A 17,318-nucleotide genomic window follows, 5' to 3' on the forward strand; every position below is an offset into this window, starting at 1 on the left:
AGGCAAATGCTCGACGTCATGGCGGTTCCACGCTGGGACGACAATTTTTGCATCGCGGAAGAGATGCCGGATTTGTTCTACTGTGGAGCGACTACTTCAAAGAAAATCCCACTTTTCCCGAAAGTTATTTTCGCCGAAGGTTAGTATTACTACATTATTCCCTGTCTGCCTATTTTTCATCTTCATATCTCATATTTGTTTTTCCGCACAGGTATAGAATGTCCCGTAATTTGTTTAATCGCATAGTTGAAGCAGTACTTGAGCATGATAGTTATTTTAAGCAAAAAGAAATTCTGCTGGAGCTCTTGGGTTACATCCTCTGCAGAAGATGACAACGGCAATGTGACTGCTAACTTACGGATATGCAGCTGATGCCGCAGATGAGTATTGTCGGTCTGGAGAATCTACAAATCTAGCATCTTGCAAAAAGTTTGTGATAGCTATTTGTGAAATATTTGGGGACCAGTATCTGAGATCTCCAAATGAAGAAAATACTGCTAGATTGCTTGCAATAGGGGAGCAAAGAGGTTTTCCTGGTATGTTAGGGTCTATAGATTGCATGCATTGGACTTGGAAAAATTGTCCTAAAAAATGGCATGGCATGTTTAAAGGTCATGTGAACAAGCCAACAATGATTCTGGAGGCAGTTGCTTCAAAGGATCTTTGGATTTGGCATGCATTCTTTGGTTTACCAGGGTCTCTCAATGACATAAATGTGCTTCAACGTTCACCTGTGTTTGCAAAGCTATCTGAAGGTGAAGCTCCAAAAGTGAATTATACCATCAATGGTCATCCGTACACAATGGAGTATTACCTTGCAGATGGTATATATCCACCATGGGCAACATTTGTGAAGACCATACCAGCTCCAGAAGGCAGAAAGAAGAAACGTTTTGCCAAAAGACAAAAGGGGGCCAGAAAGGATGTGGAGAGAGCATTTGAAGTTCTGCAATCCTGTTTTGCCATTGTTCGAGGACCAGCAAAAGGTTGGAAACGTAAAGAAATTGGTGATCTCATGAAAGCTTGCATCATAATGAACAATATGATAGTCGAAGATGAGCGAGACAGCGGTCCACATGACTACATCTATGACTCTATGGGAGTAAAGGTGACCCCATCTCATACTCATGCGGAAAAACTGAGTGTGTTTATTCAAATGCATCAACGGATCACAAACAGAGCATTTCACTCTCAGCTCCAAGATGATCTAGTTGAGCACATCTGGCAAAAGTTTGGAGACGAATGATTATGGACGTAGTTGTAATAATGTAGTGTTTTCAATCCTGTACGCGGTTGTAATGATGTACTATTTCAGTTATGCCATAATGCAATGTTTTCACACACAACAAATATTTCAGATATGAAAAATAGTTTCAGATATGAAAATAGTTCACACGACAAATACTAGCAGACCTGACAAATGGTTCAACCCGATGTGTTGAACCGGCGAGCGGCGATCTCATTCTGCTTGTTCATGTAGTATTCTTGTTGAGCCCCAATCATAACAGTAGTGTCCATGGACATATGATCTTCTATTCTAACTCAAATTGCTTGTATGACATCTCCCTCTCTTGGTTTAGCATCTGCCTCTCCTGCAATGCAATCTGCTTCTCTTGCAATTCAAACGCTCGCTCATAACGAGCATTCTTTGTGGCCTCTTTGACCTCAGCCTTCTCTAACTTTTGCGCCCACAAATTTTCTAATGATAACTTGGGACTAAAAGCATCAGAAGCAGAAGCTTTAGCTTTTTGTAAACGGGTTTTCTCCCGCTTATTACCATCAGGTCTTGTCTCTGTTTCAAGAGCATCAGTGCATCTCTCGAAGTCTTCGTCATTAGAAGTCGTACCTGGACTTGCATCCGAGGTCTTCTTCTGCTTTTTCTGAGGCCCCTTCGAAATCACATGATTCTCCCACTTAGGATGCTTTTCCAACACTAACCAACAATGCATTAATGTAAATGGCCTCTTTTTAGAATCTTTGGACTGGTACAGAACAAGTGCCTGGGCTTGCTGCACAAATAAATGGCCTATTATACTTGAACCAAACACATGAATATACAGAGAACCGAATTAAAATGATGGAGCATACCTGCTGAGCAATAGTCACTCCGCTTTGGTTTCTATTAAGTATTTGCTGATAGTATCCACAAAACTTGCTCACTTGTTCATTAATAGTGGTCCAACGACAGTTGAGTGCATTTTGAACACGCACCAGCCATGATACTTTCTTGCGCGTGCTGTAGTAATCATAAATCCTACCCCAATAAAAATTTGATGTTTGATCTGTTCCTATCAAAGCATCCAAACTAGTGTGCACCCATGCTGCCACCAACAGATCATCCTCTTCAATAGACCAATTCTTCCCCTTGGTGGATTTTCCTTTCACAGTTGTAGATGTTTCTTGAGTTGGCAGCATGGGCGACTCTTGCTCTCCAACTGGACTATCTGGCACTTGTGTTGAGACACCAAAGTTCAACATGCCCAGGAAACTCTCGTCGCCTTCCATCTGCGAAAAATTTGACACAAGTTTCATATAGCACCACATCATATAGCCTACCTAGCAGCATCAATATCAAAGAAAATTCTCTATATAAATAGCAGTAGCAACATTAGTATAACTGAACATATTCAGTTAACTACCCTGAACATATCTAGCGACAGAGACCCAAAGGCCATCACAGTCCAGCCAGAGAAAGCCAGCCCCGTGCTCCCCGCGACCCCGAGCGCGGCAGCGGCGGCCCTCCCCAAGCGCGGCGGCGGCCATCCCCGAGCGCGGTGGCGGCGGCCCTCCCCGAGCGCGGCGGCGGCGGCCCTCCCCGAGCGCGGCAGCGGCGGCCCTCCCCGAGCGCGGCGGCGGCGGCCATCCCCGAGGGCGGCGGCGGCTGGATCCAGCCCGACAGCAGCTGGTGGATCCAACCCGACCCAGCGGGATCCCCTCCCCTCCTTTTTCTCTGTCTCCGGTAACAAAAAGGGCATACCTCGGCTCGGATAGGGTGGTGCGGTACGGCGGCGACCTGACGATGGTTGCGCGCCTCTTCCTGGTCTCGGCGGGAAGGAGGAACCTGGCCTTCGGTTGCGCTTTGGACAACGCCTTCACATCGTCTACCTGTGGACGTTGTCGAGGCTGATTTGGACGATGTGTAAATTTGCACGTCCATTTAGACGAGCTGCTGGACACCAGTTTTTTGGCCATATCGTGTAAAACAGGTATACACGTCCGTTTAGACGTGCTATTGGAGATGCTCTTAGCGTATGACGGCATGATTATGCCACCTTTTGCAGTTTATTGCAAATCGTTGGTTTGTAAGCTCCTGGATGATATATAGACTGAAAAGATTGTGATGGTTGTGTCACTACAGGTTCTAAGCATAGCTCACTGAAGATACACGTAACTTGGCTATACAAGACCATGTTTAGTTTATTCAGTTTTCAAATTTCTTTTATGCTATAAGAAGTCCCGCGAGAAAGCTGTTTCTATTGCCGCTCGCTCACTTAGGACATGTACAATGGTTGATAAGATAGTTTTATCTTAAGTTTTGCATGTAATTTAGAGATGATCAAAAAGAAAGTCTACAATGAGTTATCTCTTAGCCTTATCTTCAATAACTAGCAATTCCTAAAAATGTGGTGAGTCATATTGTGCTAAGAGATCATCTGTTGTCTTCTCTTAAATAAGAGAAGACAAACCTTTTTTTATGAGCTCTCTCCTCCACCTCATTATTGATCCTACATGGCACTCTTAAGATAGAACCATTGTACATGCCCTTATCACATTATTCAAGAAGGGAGGTCAGATCTTCTCTTGCAGATTCTATGTCCGTTTTAGCGTCTACTGCTTCGTTTCGCTTGGCTAAAGTGCTAAACCTACTTTCGTTCCGAATTCAGGGAGTTTCGATGAAGATTTTAAGCGCATCAAAGAGCTCAAGGTTTTACTGAATGTGTTTATAGTGTGAGTTTCGAACAACTTCTCAATTCAGTGTGTTCCCCGATAATTTCAAATAGCATCAAAATGCTTAGAGTACTTACTTTTGTTCAAAAGTAGATGGAAATTTTACTGAATGTACTATATGAGTCTCAGCCTTTCAGGCAAAGAAAGAAGCAAAGCTGGCTTTGGTTCAACATGGCCTAAGCAAGGATGACACAAAATCAGTGACCTTCAAACTCCCGTCTTCTGACCAGCTTAAGCCTATACAAACTATTTATGCAGGTTCACATCAAGAGAAAGATGACGAAAGAAGAAACATTAGAGTTGTTAGTGAAAGCTGGAAGGGAGGACAGGGGAGAATAGCAAGCAGGAGCAGCTATAAACAGAAAATGGTAAAGCCAGAACCTTCTTGAAAAGAAACTTATTTTACCCTGGGCTACATGTTGGAGGCTTGCCTGATTGCGTTCTTGTTCTTCTGGGTGTCCGTTAGACTGATGGCTCGAGCAATAAGCAGAAACAACACCAGAAGAGGATGTCTCTTGCAGAAAAGTGAGCAAAGGCAGCGCGTTCTCGCCAAGAGAAGTAGGACAAAGGAAGAAATTCAGGGGAAATGAGGCTTCCTTGCAGTTGGTGTGGCCTAGTTCCCGGAATTTTTGACTGCTCTGATGACGTTGTGTGATGTGTTACAGCAAGCTCATTCTTTGGCTCCATAATTATTTGTCTTGGAAAGAACGGAGCCTATCGTCACTCGATGTCCTGCTAAAATCAAACATGCCCCAAAAATAGTGCAGCAAGCTCATTCTTTGACTCCAGGAGTATACTTGGGATCCCTTGACTCAGCAAAGAGAGGGGCCATGACTAGGGGCGCACGTCGCGGCGACAGCCCCCGGCCGCCGGAACATCAGATCTCCGCACTCTCCATACCGGAGATCCATGCGGATCCCCCGGCGCACTGCTCCTCGTCTGCGCCGTCGAGCAGGGGGCGGAGAGCGCTCACGCAGATCCGGCGGACGCTAGTCTCTCGATCCCTCACATTGCACAGACGGAGCGCTGGAGGATTCATTTCGCCAACGAGCGCTCGTCTGATGGCTGGATCGAGGGTCGTCTTCAACATAATCCATCGTCTAGGTGGACGGGGATTATCAATTTGGACAACGATGTCCTTGCCGGCGATTACCTGGCGGCCGACGTCCGGACTACGGTAGGATCTCGTTTACATTTTGATATATATGATGTGCTTGTCGATTGTCGTATGCAGGAGGATCAGACGGAGGATACGGATCTGATCGATTTGACAGATACGCCCAAAAGCCGAAAGATCGGATCATCGTTTTGGAGGACGATTCTGGGTTCTTGCAGACAGCGACGATGAGGAGGAACAAGGGCCTGATCGGGGGGGGGGGGGGGGGGGGGGGGGGGGGGGGGGGGGGGGGGGGGGGGGGGGGGGGGGGGGGGGAGGTTGATGATGGGACCGGCATGCCTCAGAGCAACCTGGAGATTACGATGACGCCGCCGCCGCCGGCAAGCTGTGGCTTCTCGGCCGACAAAACTTACCAGAAGAGAGGGGTTCAAAGGAAGCCGGATTTTCACATGAAACTGTGGCGTGGTCCGATCCCGAAGGTAAACCGCGCACGCGTTACCCTTTCTGATTTCATACCGGATTCGTGGACACTAGTTACGAGGAAGAAGAACGGCAAGAAGGGACAGGCGGCGAGGCCGCCGCCGATTCAGCAGCCGTCGACAGCTAGGGCGGCCAAGGAAATTCAAGCGGTCAGACGGACACGCTTGAACGATCTGTTGGGCCAGGAGCTGGGGTGCGCGAATGCGTTGGTCGTGGGCTCTATTTGCACTGGGTATGAGGCCCAGGCAAATTCCCAAGCCACGCATATGTACACGTACAGGCCCACAATCACACCTGCGGTCAACCCTGACCCAGCATCGTTGCATGAGGCGTCGGGAAACGAACAACCGTTCGATCAATCTACGCCTATTACTAGGGTTTGTCGAAGACTTGGCTTCACATCGCTTGGAATTCGTCGGGCGGCGAGGATTTGCTGCGCGGCCGGCTCTAACGCTAACTCCATGGCGGGGCGAGGAGGTCCGCCGCCGGCAAAAACGGGGGCGCAGCCACCTGCGCGACCACCGGCGAGGGCTCTTGACACCCAGGAGTCTTCACGCACTGCTACACGGCATCAGGAGCAACCTCCACGTAGTCCACCTGCTGCTGGCCATGGCACCGGTCGGGGTCGAGATGATGGCTACGACAACGGAGGATACGGTGGTGCTGGACGGGATTACGGTGGTGGTCGAGACTTTGGCGGAGATGGACATCGTTATAATCGCTATGGCCAGTGGGGCGATGATGGTTATGATGCCTATGGTGAGGGCCTACACCATGGTTCATCGTCTGGCGGTGGCCGAGGTTCTAGATGGAATAATGGCAACGGACCAGGGCGTGGATTCCAAGGACCGCCGGGAAACTTTGTTGAAGGAGTAGCTGGACCCTTTCACAATCAGGGAGGGCATCGTTTTCATGGAGGGAGAGGTGGGGGGCGACACCCGCCACCGCCATGACCCCATACTCCACCGCAGGCCGACCCTGCTCGCGACACCACTATAGAGGCAGTGGCTGCTACGCCCGCGGTGTTACCAGCAGCCGCCAAGGACGTGGTTCGGGCCTTCGCGGCGGTGAAGGTGCCAGAGGCTGGATCGGGGCATGTCAATGCAAAATATGGTGGTTCGGACAAGGGTACTGACAAGGCCGAGGGTGAAAAGATATCCAAATGGGTAATCAAGAAGAAGAAATTGACGTGTTACAGATGTGGTGAGCCAGGACACTTCGTGGCGGATTGCACTACGGAGTTATGCGATTACTGTCAGAAGGCTAAACATGCAATCGGTGAATGTCCTTTGTTGTCTGGACCCAAACCGGTAGTCACCATATATGGAGTTTGTTGCAAAGAGCTAATGTTTTTCGAGTCTCCGGAAGTAACATCGTCGTTTCAGGCTGTTGATGACTCTTATCCATGAGTAGTTAAGGTGACTAATGGGGTGATGACAGAGGCCCGGATTATTCAGCTCCTACGTGAGTTGGCACCGGGAAATTTCCAGTGGAACCTTGTTAGGCTGGAGAACCAGATATACAAGGTAGAATTTCCAACTAAGGAGGATCAACTTCGTATTCTTAAGTTTGGCATGTGCAGGGTTCCTAGCACAAATATTATTCTCGAGTTTGACGAGTGGAAACAAAACGAACCACAGTGAATACCTTTGGAAAAGGCTTGGGTCCGCTTCTCGGGTGCGCCATCTAAGCCGTTAAATCATTTTCTCGTCACTTGGAGTTTGGGGTCTCTGATTGGTAAGACGGAGAAGGTTGATATGCCCTTCACGCGTGCTAATGGTGTGGCAAGGTTGATGGTCAGTGTCATCAGTATTGACTTATTACCCGACACGGTTCCATGGACGCATGACGGAATTACATATAGTCTAGAACTTGAGATTGAGGACACACTAGTAGATGATGGGACTGACGAGCATCAAGACATGGATACATCTGATGGAGATCGAGCACCGGATAACCAGAACAAGGAATCTGAGGACACATCTAGGGGCTCGGCCAAGAAACACACTCCGCAGCCTCATAAATCTGATAAGGCGGCTAAGGGGCCGTCTAAAAGTGCAACTATCCCTACATATAGCTCATTGAGCTAACATTATTTCAAGATTAATATTTTAGGAAAAGCTCAATGAATGGCATGGCATGGATGAGGAAAGTGGATCCCTTAAAATTCTAAGGACAAAAAGTTTGGCTCAAGCTTGAAGCTCAAGACTCTACATTTTATATTTTAGTGATCCAAGATCACATTGAGTCTATAGGAAAAGCCAATACTATCAAGGAGGGATGAGGTGTTGCTTAATGGCTTGCTTGCTCAAAATGCTTAGTGATATGCTCCAAAATCCTCAACTACCTTCCCACATCCACATATGACCTAAACCAAAAGTCAAACTCGGCCCCACCGATTCTTTCTATCCGGCGCCACCGAGTTTCAAATGTCATAGCCACTGCCACAAACCCTAGGCAAATCGGTCTCACCGATAGGGATCTCGGTCTCACCGAGATGGGATTGTAATTTCTCTGTTTCCCTTCGTAACGTTTCGGTCTTACCGAGATGAGCGACCGGTCCCACCGAGATTGCAATGTAAACTATCTGTTTCCCTTTTGTAACATTTCGGTCTCACCGAGATGAGCGAATCGGTCCCACCGAGTTTACCTGACCAACTCTCTGGTTAGCTTATTACCAAAATCGGTCCCACTGAGTTTGTGTAATCGGTCACACCGAGATTACGTTATGCCCTAACCCTAACCATATCGGTCCTACCGAGTTGCATCTCAGTCCCACCGAAAATCCTAATGGTCACTAGGTTTGCTGAATCGGTCCGACCGAGTTTAACCATTCGGTCCCATCGAGTTTGGCAAATTGTGTGTAACGGTTAGATTTTGTGTGGAGGCTATATATACCCCTCCACCCACTCTTCATTTGTGGAGAGAGCCACCGGAACATATCTACACTTCCAATACACATTTTCTGAGAGAGAACCACCTACACTTGTGTTGAGGTCAAGATATTTCTTTCCAACCATATGAATCTTGATCTTTAGCCTTCCCCAAGTTGCTTTCCACCCAAATCTTCTTTCCACCAAATCCAAATCCTGTGAGAGAGAGTTGAGTGTTGGGGAGACTATCATTTGAAGCACAAGAGCAAGGAGTTCATCATCAACACACCATTTGTTACTTCTTGGAGAGTGGTGTCTCCTATATCGCCCATTCTGTGGTTCAAGAGAGTCAGACGGCCTTCATGCCTGGTAGACACATCCCAGAAGGGGTAGTGGTTCTACATGAAATGATCCACGAACTCCATTCGAAGAAACTAGATGGGGTTATCTTTAAAGTGGATTTCGAAAAGGCTTATGATAAAGTGAAATGGACATTTCTTCAGCAAGCTATGCGCATGAAAGATTTTTCTGAAGCTTGGATGAGCCAAGTGGATTCTCTTGTCCAAAAAGGTAGCGTCGGGATTAAGGTTAACGATGATATAGGCCACTATTTTCAGACACACAAGGGGTTGAGGCAAGGGGATTCAATGTCTCCGCTCTTGTTTAATATAGTGGCAGATATGTTGACCGTGCTTATTCGCAGGGCTAAGGAGAATGGCCTAGTAGATGGTTTAGTTCCCATCTGGTGGATGGTGGAGTATCGATTCTCCAATACGCAGACGACACTATTATATTCATGGAGCATGATGTTGCAAAATCTCGGAATATGAAATTGGTTTTATGTCTATTCGAGCAATTATCGGGACTAAAAATAAACTTTAACAAAAGTGAGTTATTTTGCTTTGGTAGGGCCAAAGATGAGCAAGATACTTACAAAATTTTGTTCGATTGTGAACTAGGGTCAATGCCTTTTAGCTATTTGGGCATACCTATTCATCATCGGAAATTATTCATTAAGGAGTGGAAGTGCATCGAGGATCGAATTGAAAAGAAGTTAAGTTGTTGGAAAGGCAAGTTAATGTCCTACGGTGGTCGACTAGTACTCATTAACTCTGTCTTGACAAGTATGCCGATGTTTCTGCTCTCCTTTTTTGAGGTACCTAAAGGGGTACGAAGGAGACTAGACTTCTTCCGATCTCGATTCTTCTGGCAGTCTGATGAGGCCAAGAAGAAATACCGCTTAGCTCGCTGGGATATATTATGTCGACCTAAGGATCAGAGGGGTCTCGGCATTGAGAATCTAGAGATCAAGAATAAATGTCTTTTAAGCAAATGGCTTTTCAGGCTTTCGGTAGAGAACGACGGGATGTGGGCACAAATTCTACGCAACAAATATCTACAGTCCAAAACTCTAGCACAAGTTAACGCGAGGTCATCCGATTCACCTTTCTGGAAGGGCCTAATGAGAACTAAAGACTTATTCTTTCGTAGAACCAAATTCACTATTGGCAATGGGATGTCAACACAATTTTAGGAGAATACATGACTAGGGGAGACGCCCTTAGCTGTTCAATATCCAAGTCTATATAATATTGTCCAACGTAAGGAAGATTACGTTGGTACGATATTACAATCGGTACCTCTAAATATTCAGTTTAGGTGATCTTTGGTTGGGGAGAGATGGAATTCATGGATACATCTGGTACGGAGAGTAATGGATGTACAATTAACCGACCAATCGGATTCCTTACATTGGACACTAACCAAGAATGGCTCATTCACGGTCAAATCATTTTATTTGGACCTAATTAACTCTGGCTTCCTCCCGAGATCCATTCATATCTGGAAAGTTAAGGTCCCCTTGCGTATCAAAATTTTCATGTGGTTCGTGCATAAACAAGTGATCCTCACCAAAGACAATTTGTTAAAACGACATTGGGTAGGCAGCTCACGATGTTGCTTTTGTGATAATAATGAAACAATACAACACCTCTTCATGGATTGTCCTTTGGCTAAACTTTTATGGCGCACTATTCATATAGCTTTCAACATTGCCCCTCCAATTAACATTGAATCGTTATTTGGGACGTGGTTAGATGGGGTGGATCGCAATACTGCGAGTCATATTCGAGTTGGAATATGTACTTTTTTGTGGGCTATATGGAACTGCAGAAACGATATGATCTTTAACAGGCAACAATTTCTAAACTTCTTGCAGGTTATTTTCAGAGCTACTGCATGGATCCGTACATGGTCCTTACTCACTTCTACGGAATCCAGGAAGCCGCTGATTACTGGGTGCAACCAATGAGAAATGGTAGCACGGGTTATATTCAACCGATTTGGATGGCGGTCGCTTAACAGGATACGAGTTTAGGTCTCTAGTCCTGTTATCATCATCGGTTGTAATCTTGAGGTCTTTTATGGCTTTGCCATCCTGCTCCTTTTGCGAGCTGTAATACTTTGGATACTATTTGTTTTTCGAGATTTTTAATAATATGGTTGCATGCATCATTCAGATCCAAAGGCTGGGGACACGCCTCCTTTTCCAAAAAAAAAGGAGTATACTTGAACCGAACATGCACAATCATTCCTGGAGGCTGGAGTCGGTAAAATGATGCATCTGGTTTTACCTCTTACGCTAGCACGGATGGTTGAGTGTTTTGCTCATTTAAATGGTGTCTGGCATCTACCGATTTTCATTTCAGAAAGCATCTACCTAGTGTTTTGCTCCAGAACAAGACCGACCACACACAGAAGACAACACACGAGAATGGCAAGTTTGGAGGTGGAATCATATCACATCGTGCTTGCACAACAAATCAGGGAAAGAACCAATGCTAGCACAAGCACATACAATCATCACATGCCACTTGAAGGTTCCAATTCAACCGCATCACTCAACAACAGGTCGACCATCATCACCAGGAAAAGAAGAAGAAAGAAACGAAAAATCTCAATTTGTCCTAGCAAAAATTTGGCAACATATTGGCCACCAATCGCCGAATTAACCGTGTAGCAGCTAGCCTCTTGTCGCGAATCGCATGAAGAGGGCGGTAGGAAAGAATCCCCTGATGAACAGTGCCGGCTGGGAGCCGCCCGGCCGACGGGTCGATGTTCCGGCGATTTCAGCGGTGCGCCGTGACGAGCGTCTCGATGAACCGCAGCCCGTCGAACCTCGGCGCGAACCTGTCGTCCCGGCCGCTCGACGACGAGGATTCCTGCGAAAGCAGCAGGAAGTAGTACAAAACAGTTCAAGACGCCGTCGTGATCCCAAATCGAAACCGGGGATTGCTATCCAAGGAAGGAGGAGATTCTTTGGGAGGGGAAGACTGGGGGAGAAGGCAGGGGAGGAAACGGAACAGCGACCCGCGCGGACGCAGCACGTACCCGCTGTCGGAAGAGGAACCCGTCGCATCTGCCGACGACGACCGCGGCGGCGGTCGGCGGCGTCGGGGCGCGGTCGCACGCGAGGAGCTCCGCGCCGGAGGCCACGGCGACGGCGGCCGCGGACGCCACGGCGGCTGCTATTCCCCACATCATCGTCGATCCACTTTCCCCTCCTCCTCCTCTGGCGACTGGCTGGCTGGCAGGGAGGGGAGAGAGGCGTGAACGCTGGCGGCACGCTGGAATCTCTTTGGCGGGCTGCAACGGTGCCGACGGCAAGATTCGTCTTTGCTTCTGGGCTTTTGTAGTTCCGGACTGCACAGGGCTCATGTAACGAGGACTTGTTCCTCAAACGAAAAATGTAACGAGGACTTTTTACTTTCTCAAAAGAAAATCTTGCTCCCTGTTTTTTTATAAAAGAAGGGCGTCCCCTTCCGATTTTCATTAAAGAAAACCCAAGCATCCAAACTAAACAACCTACGACAGGAAGCAAACGCGAAAAATCTACCGTGCTTCTCCCTCTCAACTCCACCCCAACCTCCACATGAAGACTATCACAGCTAAGAGCATGGTTAATAATACAGCCAACAGTCGGTTATAAGAAGTTGCCATGTCATCTACAACCAACCTCTTAGACTAGTCACAATGAAGAGTAACATATACACTAGTAACATAGTACACATATTTCTAGACTATGTTACTATATTCATAATGGGTGTCATGCAAAGCTACATTTATTAGGTTATAGACTCATACTGCATTGGGACATGTGATATTACAGTAACTAGCTAAGTTACTAGAACTACATCTCTTTTCATTAACTCATTGCCACGTAGACAAATTTGTTGAGTTGGACTTGAAGTTACTTCTGAAGTTACTCCCACTGTGGCTAGTCTTAGCCGGCGTGTACAATATTAAGTTTTAAATATGTACTAGTTTATCAATAGTTGACACATCTTACATCCTCACAAAGGGTCTTGGGTCTCGTGTTGCAGCTGGCTACTGTTAGACTAAGTATATATTAGATATACGTGTTGTAACATAACCTGTATTTGTACGATTCCCTCTTACAAATATATAACAGTCATACCCACCAAGGGTATCAAGCATTGTTCCAAACCCTAGTATGTCTAACATGGTATCAGACGACGCGTTCGATCCGTGTCGCGCTTCCGCCTCCTTTGCTGCCGCCGCGTCGGCCACTGCCGTCGCGCCGCCTCTGTCAACCCTAGCGATGGAGTCTCCGTTCCTGGCGTCGCCTCCGCTCGCTTAGGCCCGATCGACCGAGTCGGGGTCGCATCCTCCTGCACCGCCTCGATCACCCGCGATGCAATCGCTCGCGGCCGGCGCCCCGATTCTGCCGCGTGATGCGCCTTGCTACCTCTTGAGCACTGCGTTGGATTTTCTTGAAGAGGAAAAGAGATGCGGCAAAGTAGCGTAAGTATTTCCCTTGATTTTTGAGAACCAAGGTATCAATCCAGTAGGAGGCTACGCGCGAGTCCCTCGTACCTGCGCAAAACAAATAACTCATCGCAACCAACGCGATAAGTGGTTGTCAATCCCTTCAAGGTCACTTACGAGAGTGAGATCTGATAGATATGATAAGATAATATTTTTGGTATTTTTGTGGTAAAGATGCAAAGTAAAATAAAAGCAAAGGAAATAACTAAGTATTGGAAGATTAATATGATGAAAATAGACCCGGGGGCCATAGGTTTCACTAGTGGCTTCTCTCAAGAGCATAAGTATTTTACGGTGGGTGAACGAATTACTGTTGAGCAATTGACAGAATTGAGCATAGTTATGAGAATATCTAAGTATGATCATGTATATAGGCATCACGTCCGAGACAAGTAGACCGACTCCTGCCTGCATCTACTACTATTACTCCACTCATCGACCGCTATCCAGCATGCATCTAGAGTATTAAGTTCATGAAAACAGAGTAACGCCTTAAGCAAGATGACATGATGTAGAGGGATAGATTCATGCAATATGATAAAACCCCATCTTGTTATCCTTGATGGCAACAATACAATACGTGCCTTGCTGCCCCTACTGTCACTGGGAAAGGACACCGCAAGACTGAACCCAAAGCTAAGCACTTCTCCCATTGCAAGAAAGATCAATCTAGTAGGCCAAACCAAACTGATAATTCGAAGAGACTTGCAAAGATAACCAATCATACATAAAAGAATTCAGAGAAGATTCAAATATTGTTCATAGATAATCTTGATCATAAACCCACAATTCATCGGTCTCAACAAACAAACCGCAAAAAGAAGATTATATCGAATAGATCTCCACAAGAGAGGGGGAGAACATTGTATTGAGATCAAAAAGAGAGAAGAAGCCATCTAGCTAATAACTATGGACCCGAAGGTCTGAGATAAACTGCTCACACTTCATCGGAGAGGCTATGGTGTTGATGTAGAAGCCCTCCATGATGGATGCCCCCTCCGGCGGAGCTCCGGAACATGCCCCAAGATGGGATCTCGTGGATACAGAAAATTACGGCGGTGGAATTAGGGTTTTGGCTCCGTATCTGATCGTTTGGGATACATAGGTATATATAGGAGGAAGAAGTACGTCGGTGGAGCAACAAGGGGGCCACGAGGATGGAGGGCGCGCCTGGGGGGGCGCCCCCTACCCCGTGGCCTCCCTGTTGGTTGCTTGACGTAGGCTCCAAGTCTCCTGGGTCTTGTTCATTGAGAAAATCGCGTCCCCGAAGGTTTCATTCCGTTTGGACTCCGTTTGATATTCCTTTTCTTCGAAACCCTAAAATAGGGCAAAAAAATAGCAATTCTGGGCTGGGCCTCCGGTTAATAGGTTAGTCCCAAAAATAATCTAAAAGTGGATAATAAAGTCCAATAATGTCCAAAACAGTAGATAATATAGCATGGAGCAATCAAAAATTATAGATACGTTGGAGACGTATCAAGCATCCCGGCCCAAGCTTAATTCCTGCTCGTCCTCGAGTAGGTAAATGATAAAAAAGATAATTTTTAATGTGGAGTGCTACTTGGCATAATTTTAATGTAACTCTTCTTAATTGTGGTATGAATATTCAGATCCGAAAGATTCAAGATAAAAGTTTAATATTGACATAAAAATAATAATACTTCAAGCATACTAACAAAGCAATCATGTCTTCTCAAAATAACATGGCCAAAGAAAATTATCCCTACAAAATCATATAGTCTGGTTATGCTCTATCTTCACCACACACAATATTTAAATCATGCACAGCCCCGATGACAAGCCAAGCAATTGTTTCATACTTTTGACATTCTCAAACTTTTTCAATCTTCACGCAATACATGAGCGTGAGGCATGGATATAGCACTATATGTGAAATAGAATGGTGGTTGTGGAGAAGACAAAAAGGGGAAGATAGTCTCACATCAATTAGGCGTATCAACGGGTTATGGAAATGCCCATCAATAGATATCAATGTGAGTGAGTAGGGATTGCCATGCAACGGATGCACTAGAGCTATAAGTATATGAAAGCTGAACAAAAGAAATTAAGTGGGTGTGCATCCAACTTGCTTGCTCATGAAGACCTAGGGCATTTTAAGGAAGCCCATCATTGGAATATACAAGCCAAGTTCTATAATGAAAAATTTCCACTAGTATATGAAAGTGACGAAATGAGAGACTCTCTATCATGAATATCATGGTGCTACTTTGAAGCACAAGTGTGGTAAAGGATAGTAACATTGTCCTTTCTCTCCTTTTCTCTCATTTTTTTATTTGGGCCTTTTCTCCTTTTTATGGCTTTTTTTCGTCCGGAGTCTCATCCCGACTTGTGGGGGAATCATAGTCTCCATCATCTTTTCCTCACTGGGACAATGCTCTAATAATGATGATCATCACACTTTTATTTTCTTACAACTCAACAATTACAACTTGATACTTAGAGCAAAATATGACTCTATATGAATGCCTTCGGCGGTGTACCGGGATATGCAATGAATCAAGAGTGACATGTATGAAAGAATTATGAATAGTGGCTTTGCCACAAATACGATGTCAACTACATGATCATGCTAAGAAATATGACAATGATGGAGTGTGTCATAATAAACGGAACGGTGGAAAGTTGCATGGCAATATATCTCGGAATGGCCATGGAAATGCCATAGTAGGTAGGTATGGTGACTGTTTTGAGGAAGGTATATGGTGGGTGTATAATACAGGCGAAAGGTGCGCGGTATTAGAGATGCTAGCAATGGTGGAAGGAAGAAAAGTGCGTATAATCCATGGACTCAACATTAGTCATAAAGAACTCATATACTTATTGCAAAAATCTACAAGTTATCGAAGCAAAGTATTACACGCATGCTCTTAGGGGGATAGATTGGTAGGAAAAGACCATCGCTCGTCCCCGACCGCCACTCATAAGAAAGACAATCAAAAAATAAATCATGCTCCGACTTCATCACATAACGGTTCACCATACGTGCATGCTACGGGAATCACAAACTTTAACACAAGTATTTCTCAAATTCAAAACAACTCAACTAGCACAACTTTAATATCACCATCTTCATATCTCAAAACAATTATCAAGTATCAAAGTTCTCATAGTATTCAACATACTCATAAGAAAGTTTTTAATAATCTTTGAATACCAAGCATATTAGGATTGTTTAAGCAAATTACCATGCTCTTTAAGACTCTCAAAATAATCTAAGTTAAGCATGAGAGATCAATTGTTTCTATAAAACAATTCCACCACCGTGCTCTAAAAAATATAAGTGAAGTACTAGAGCAAAACTATATAACTCAAATGATATAAGCGAAGCACATAGAGTATTCTAACAAATTCCAAATCATGTATGGCTCTCTCAAAAGGTGTGTACAGCAAGGATGATTGTGGTAAACTAAAAATCAAAGACTCAAATCATACAAGACGCTCCAAGCAAAACACATATCATGTGGTGAATAAAAATATAGCTCCAAGTAAAGTTACCGATAGAAGTAGACGAAAGAGGGGATGCCTTCCGGGGCATCCCCAAGCTTTGGCTTTTAGGTGTCCTTAGATTATCTTGGGGGTGCCATGGGCATACCCAAGCTTAGGCTCTTTCCACTCCTTGTTCCATAATCCATCAAATCTTTACCTAAAACTTGAAAACTTCACAACACAAAACTTAAAGTAGAAAATCTCGTGAGCTCCGTTAGCGAAAGAAAACAAAAGACCACTTCAAGGTACTGTAATGAACTCATTCTTTATTTATATTGGTGTTAAACCTACTGTATTTAAAATTCTCCATGGTTTATAAACTATTTTACTAGCCATAGATTCATCAAAATAAGCAAACAACACACGAAAAACAAAATCTGTCAAAAACAGAACAGTCTGTAGTAATCTGTAGATAGCGCAAGATCTGGATCCCCAAAAATTCTAAAATAAATTTCTGGAGGTGAGAAATTTATCTATTAATCATATGCAAAAAGAATTAACTAAATAAAACTTTCCAAATAAAAATGGCAGCAGTTCTTGTGAGC

At 45.1% G+C, this 17,318-nt stretch overlaps 2 protein-coding genes across 3 annotated transcripts; one reads left to right on the forward strand and one right to left on the reverse strand.

Moving 5' to 3' along the window:
* The first annotated feature begins 362 nt into the window (after positions 1 to 362).
* LOC125535775 lies at positions 363 to 1,386 on the forward strand. Its single transcript, XM_048698852.1, has one exon. The coding sequence runs from the start codon at positions 539 to 541 to the stop codon at positions 1,244 to 1,246; it is 708 nt and encodes a 235-aa protein (XP_048554809.1). The 5' UTR covers positions 363 to 538; the 3' UTR covers positions 1,247 to 1,386.
* Positions 1,387 to 11,240: 9,854 nt separating this feature from the next.
* On the reverse strand, positions 11,241 to 12,142 carry LOC125535786. 2 transcript variants are annotated; one of them, XM_048698869.1, is made up of 2 exons: positions 11,809 to 12,142; positions 11,241 to 11,639 (listed from the first exon to the last, which is right to left on the reverse strand). In XM_048698869.1, the coding sequence occupies exons 1-2, from the start codon at positions 12,133 to 12,135 to the stop codon at positions 11,547 to 11,549; spliced, it is 420 nt and encodes a 139-aa protein (XP_048554826.1). In that variant the 5' UTR covers positions 12,136 to 12,142; the 3' UTR covers positions 11,241 to 11,546. The 2 variants fall into 2 exon arrangements, with proteins under 2 accessions (XP_048554826.1, XP_048554821.1); XM_048698864.1 differs by having other exon boundaries at positions 11,241 to 11,648; positions 11,809 to 12,136.
* Positions 12,143 to 17,318: the final 5,176 nt, after the last annotated feature.

This window comes from Triticum urartu, chromosome 1 (genome assembly GCF_003073215.2).
Source record: "Triticum urartu cultivar G1812 chromosome 1, Tu2.1, whole genome shotgun sequence".
Classification (NCBI taxonomy): domain Eukaryota; kingdom Viridiplantae; phylum Streptophyta; class Magnoliopsida; order Poales; family Poaceae; genus Triticum; species Triticum urartu.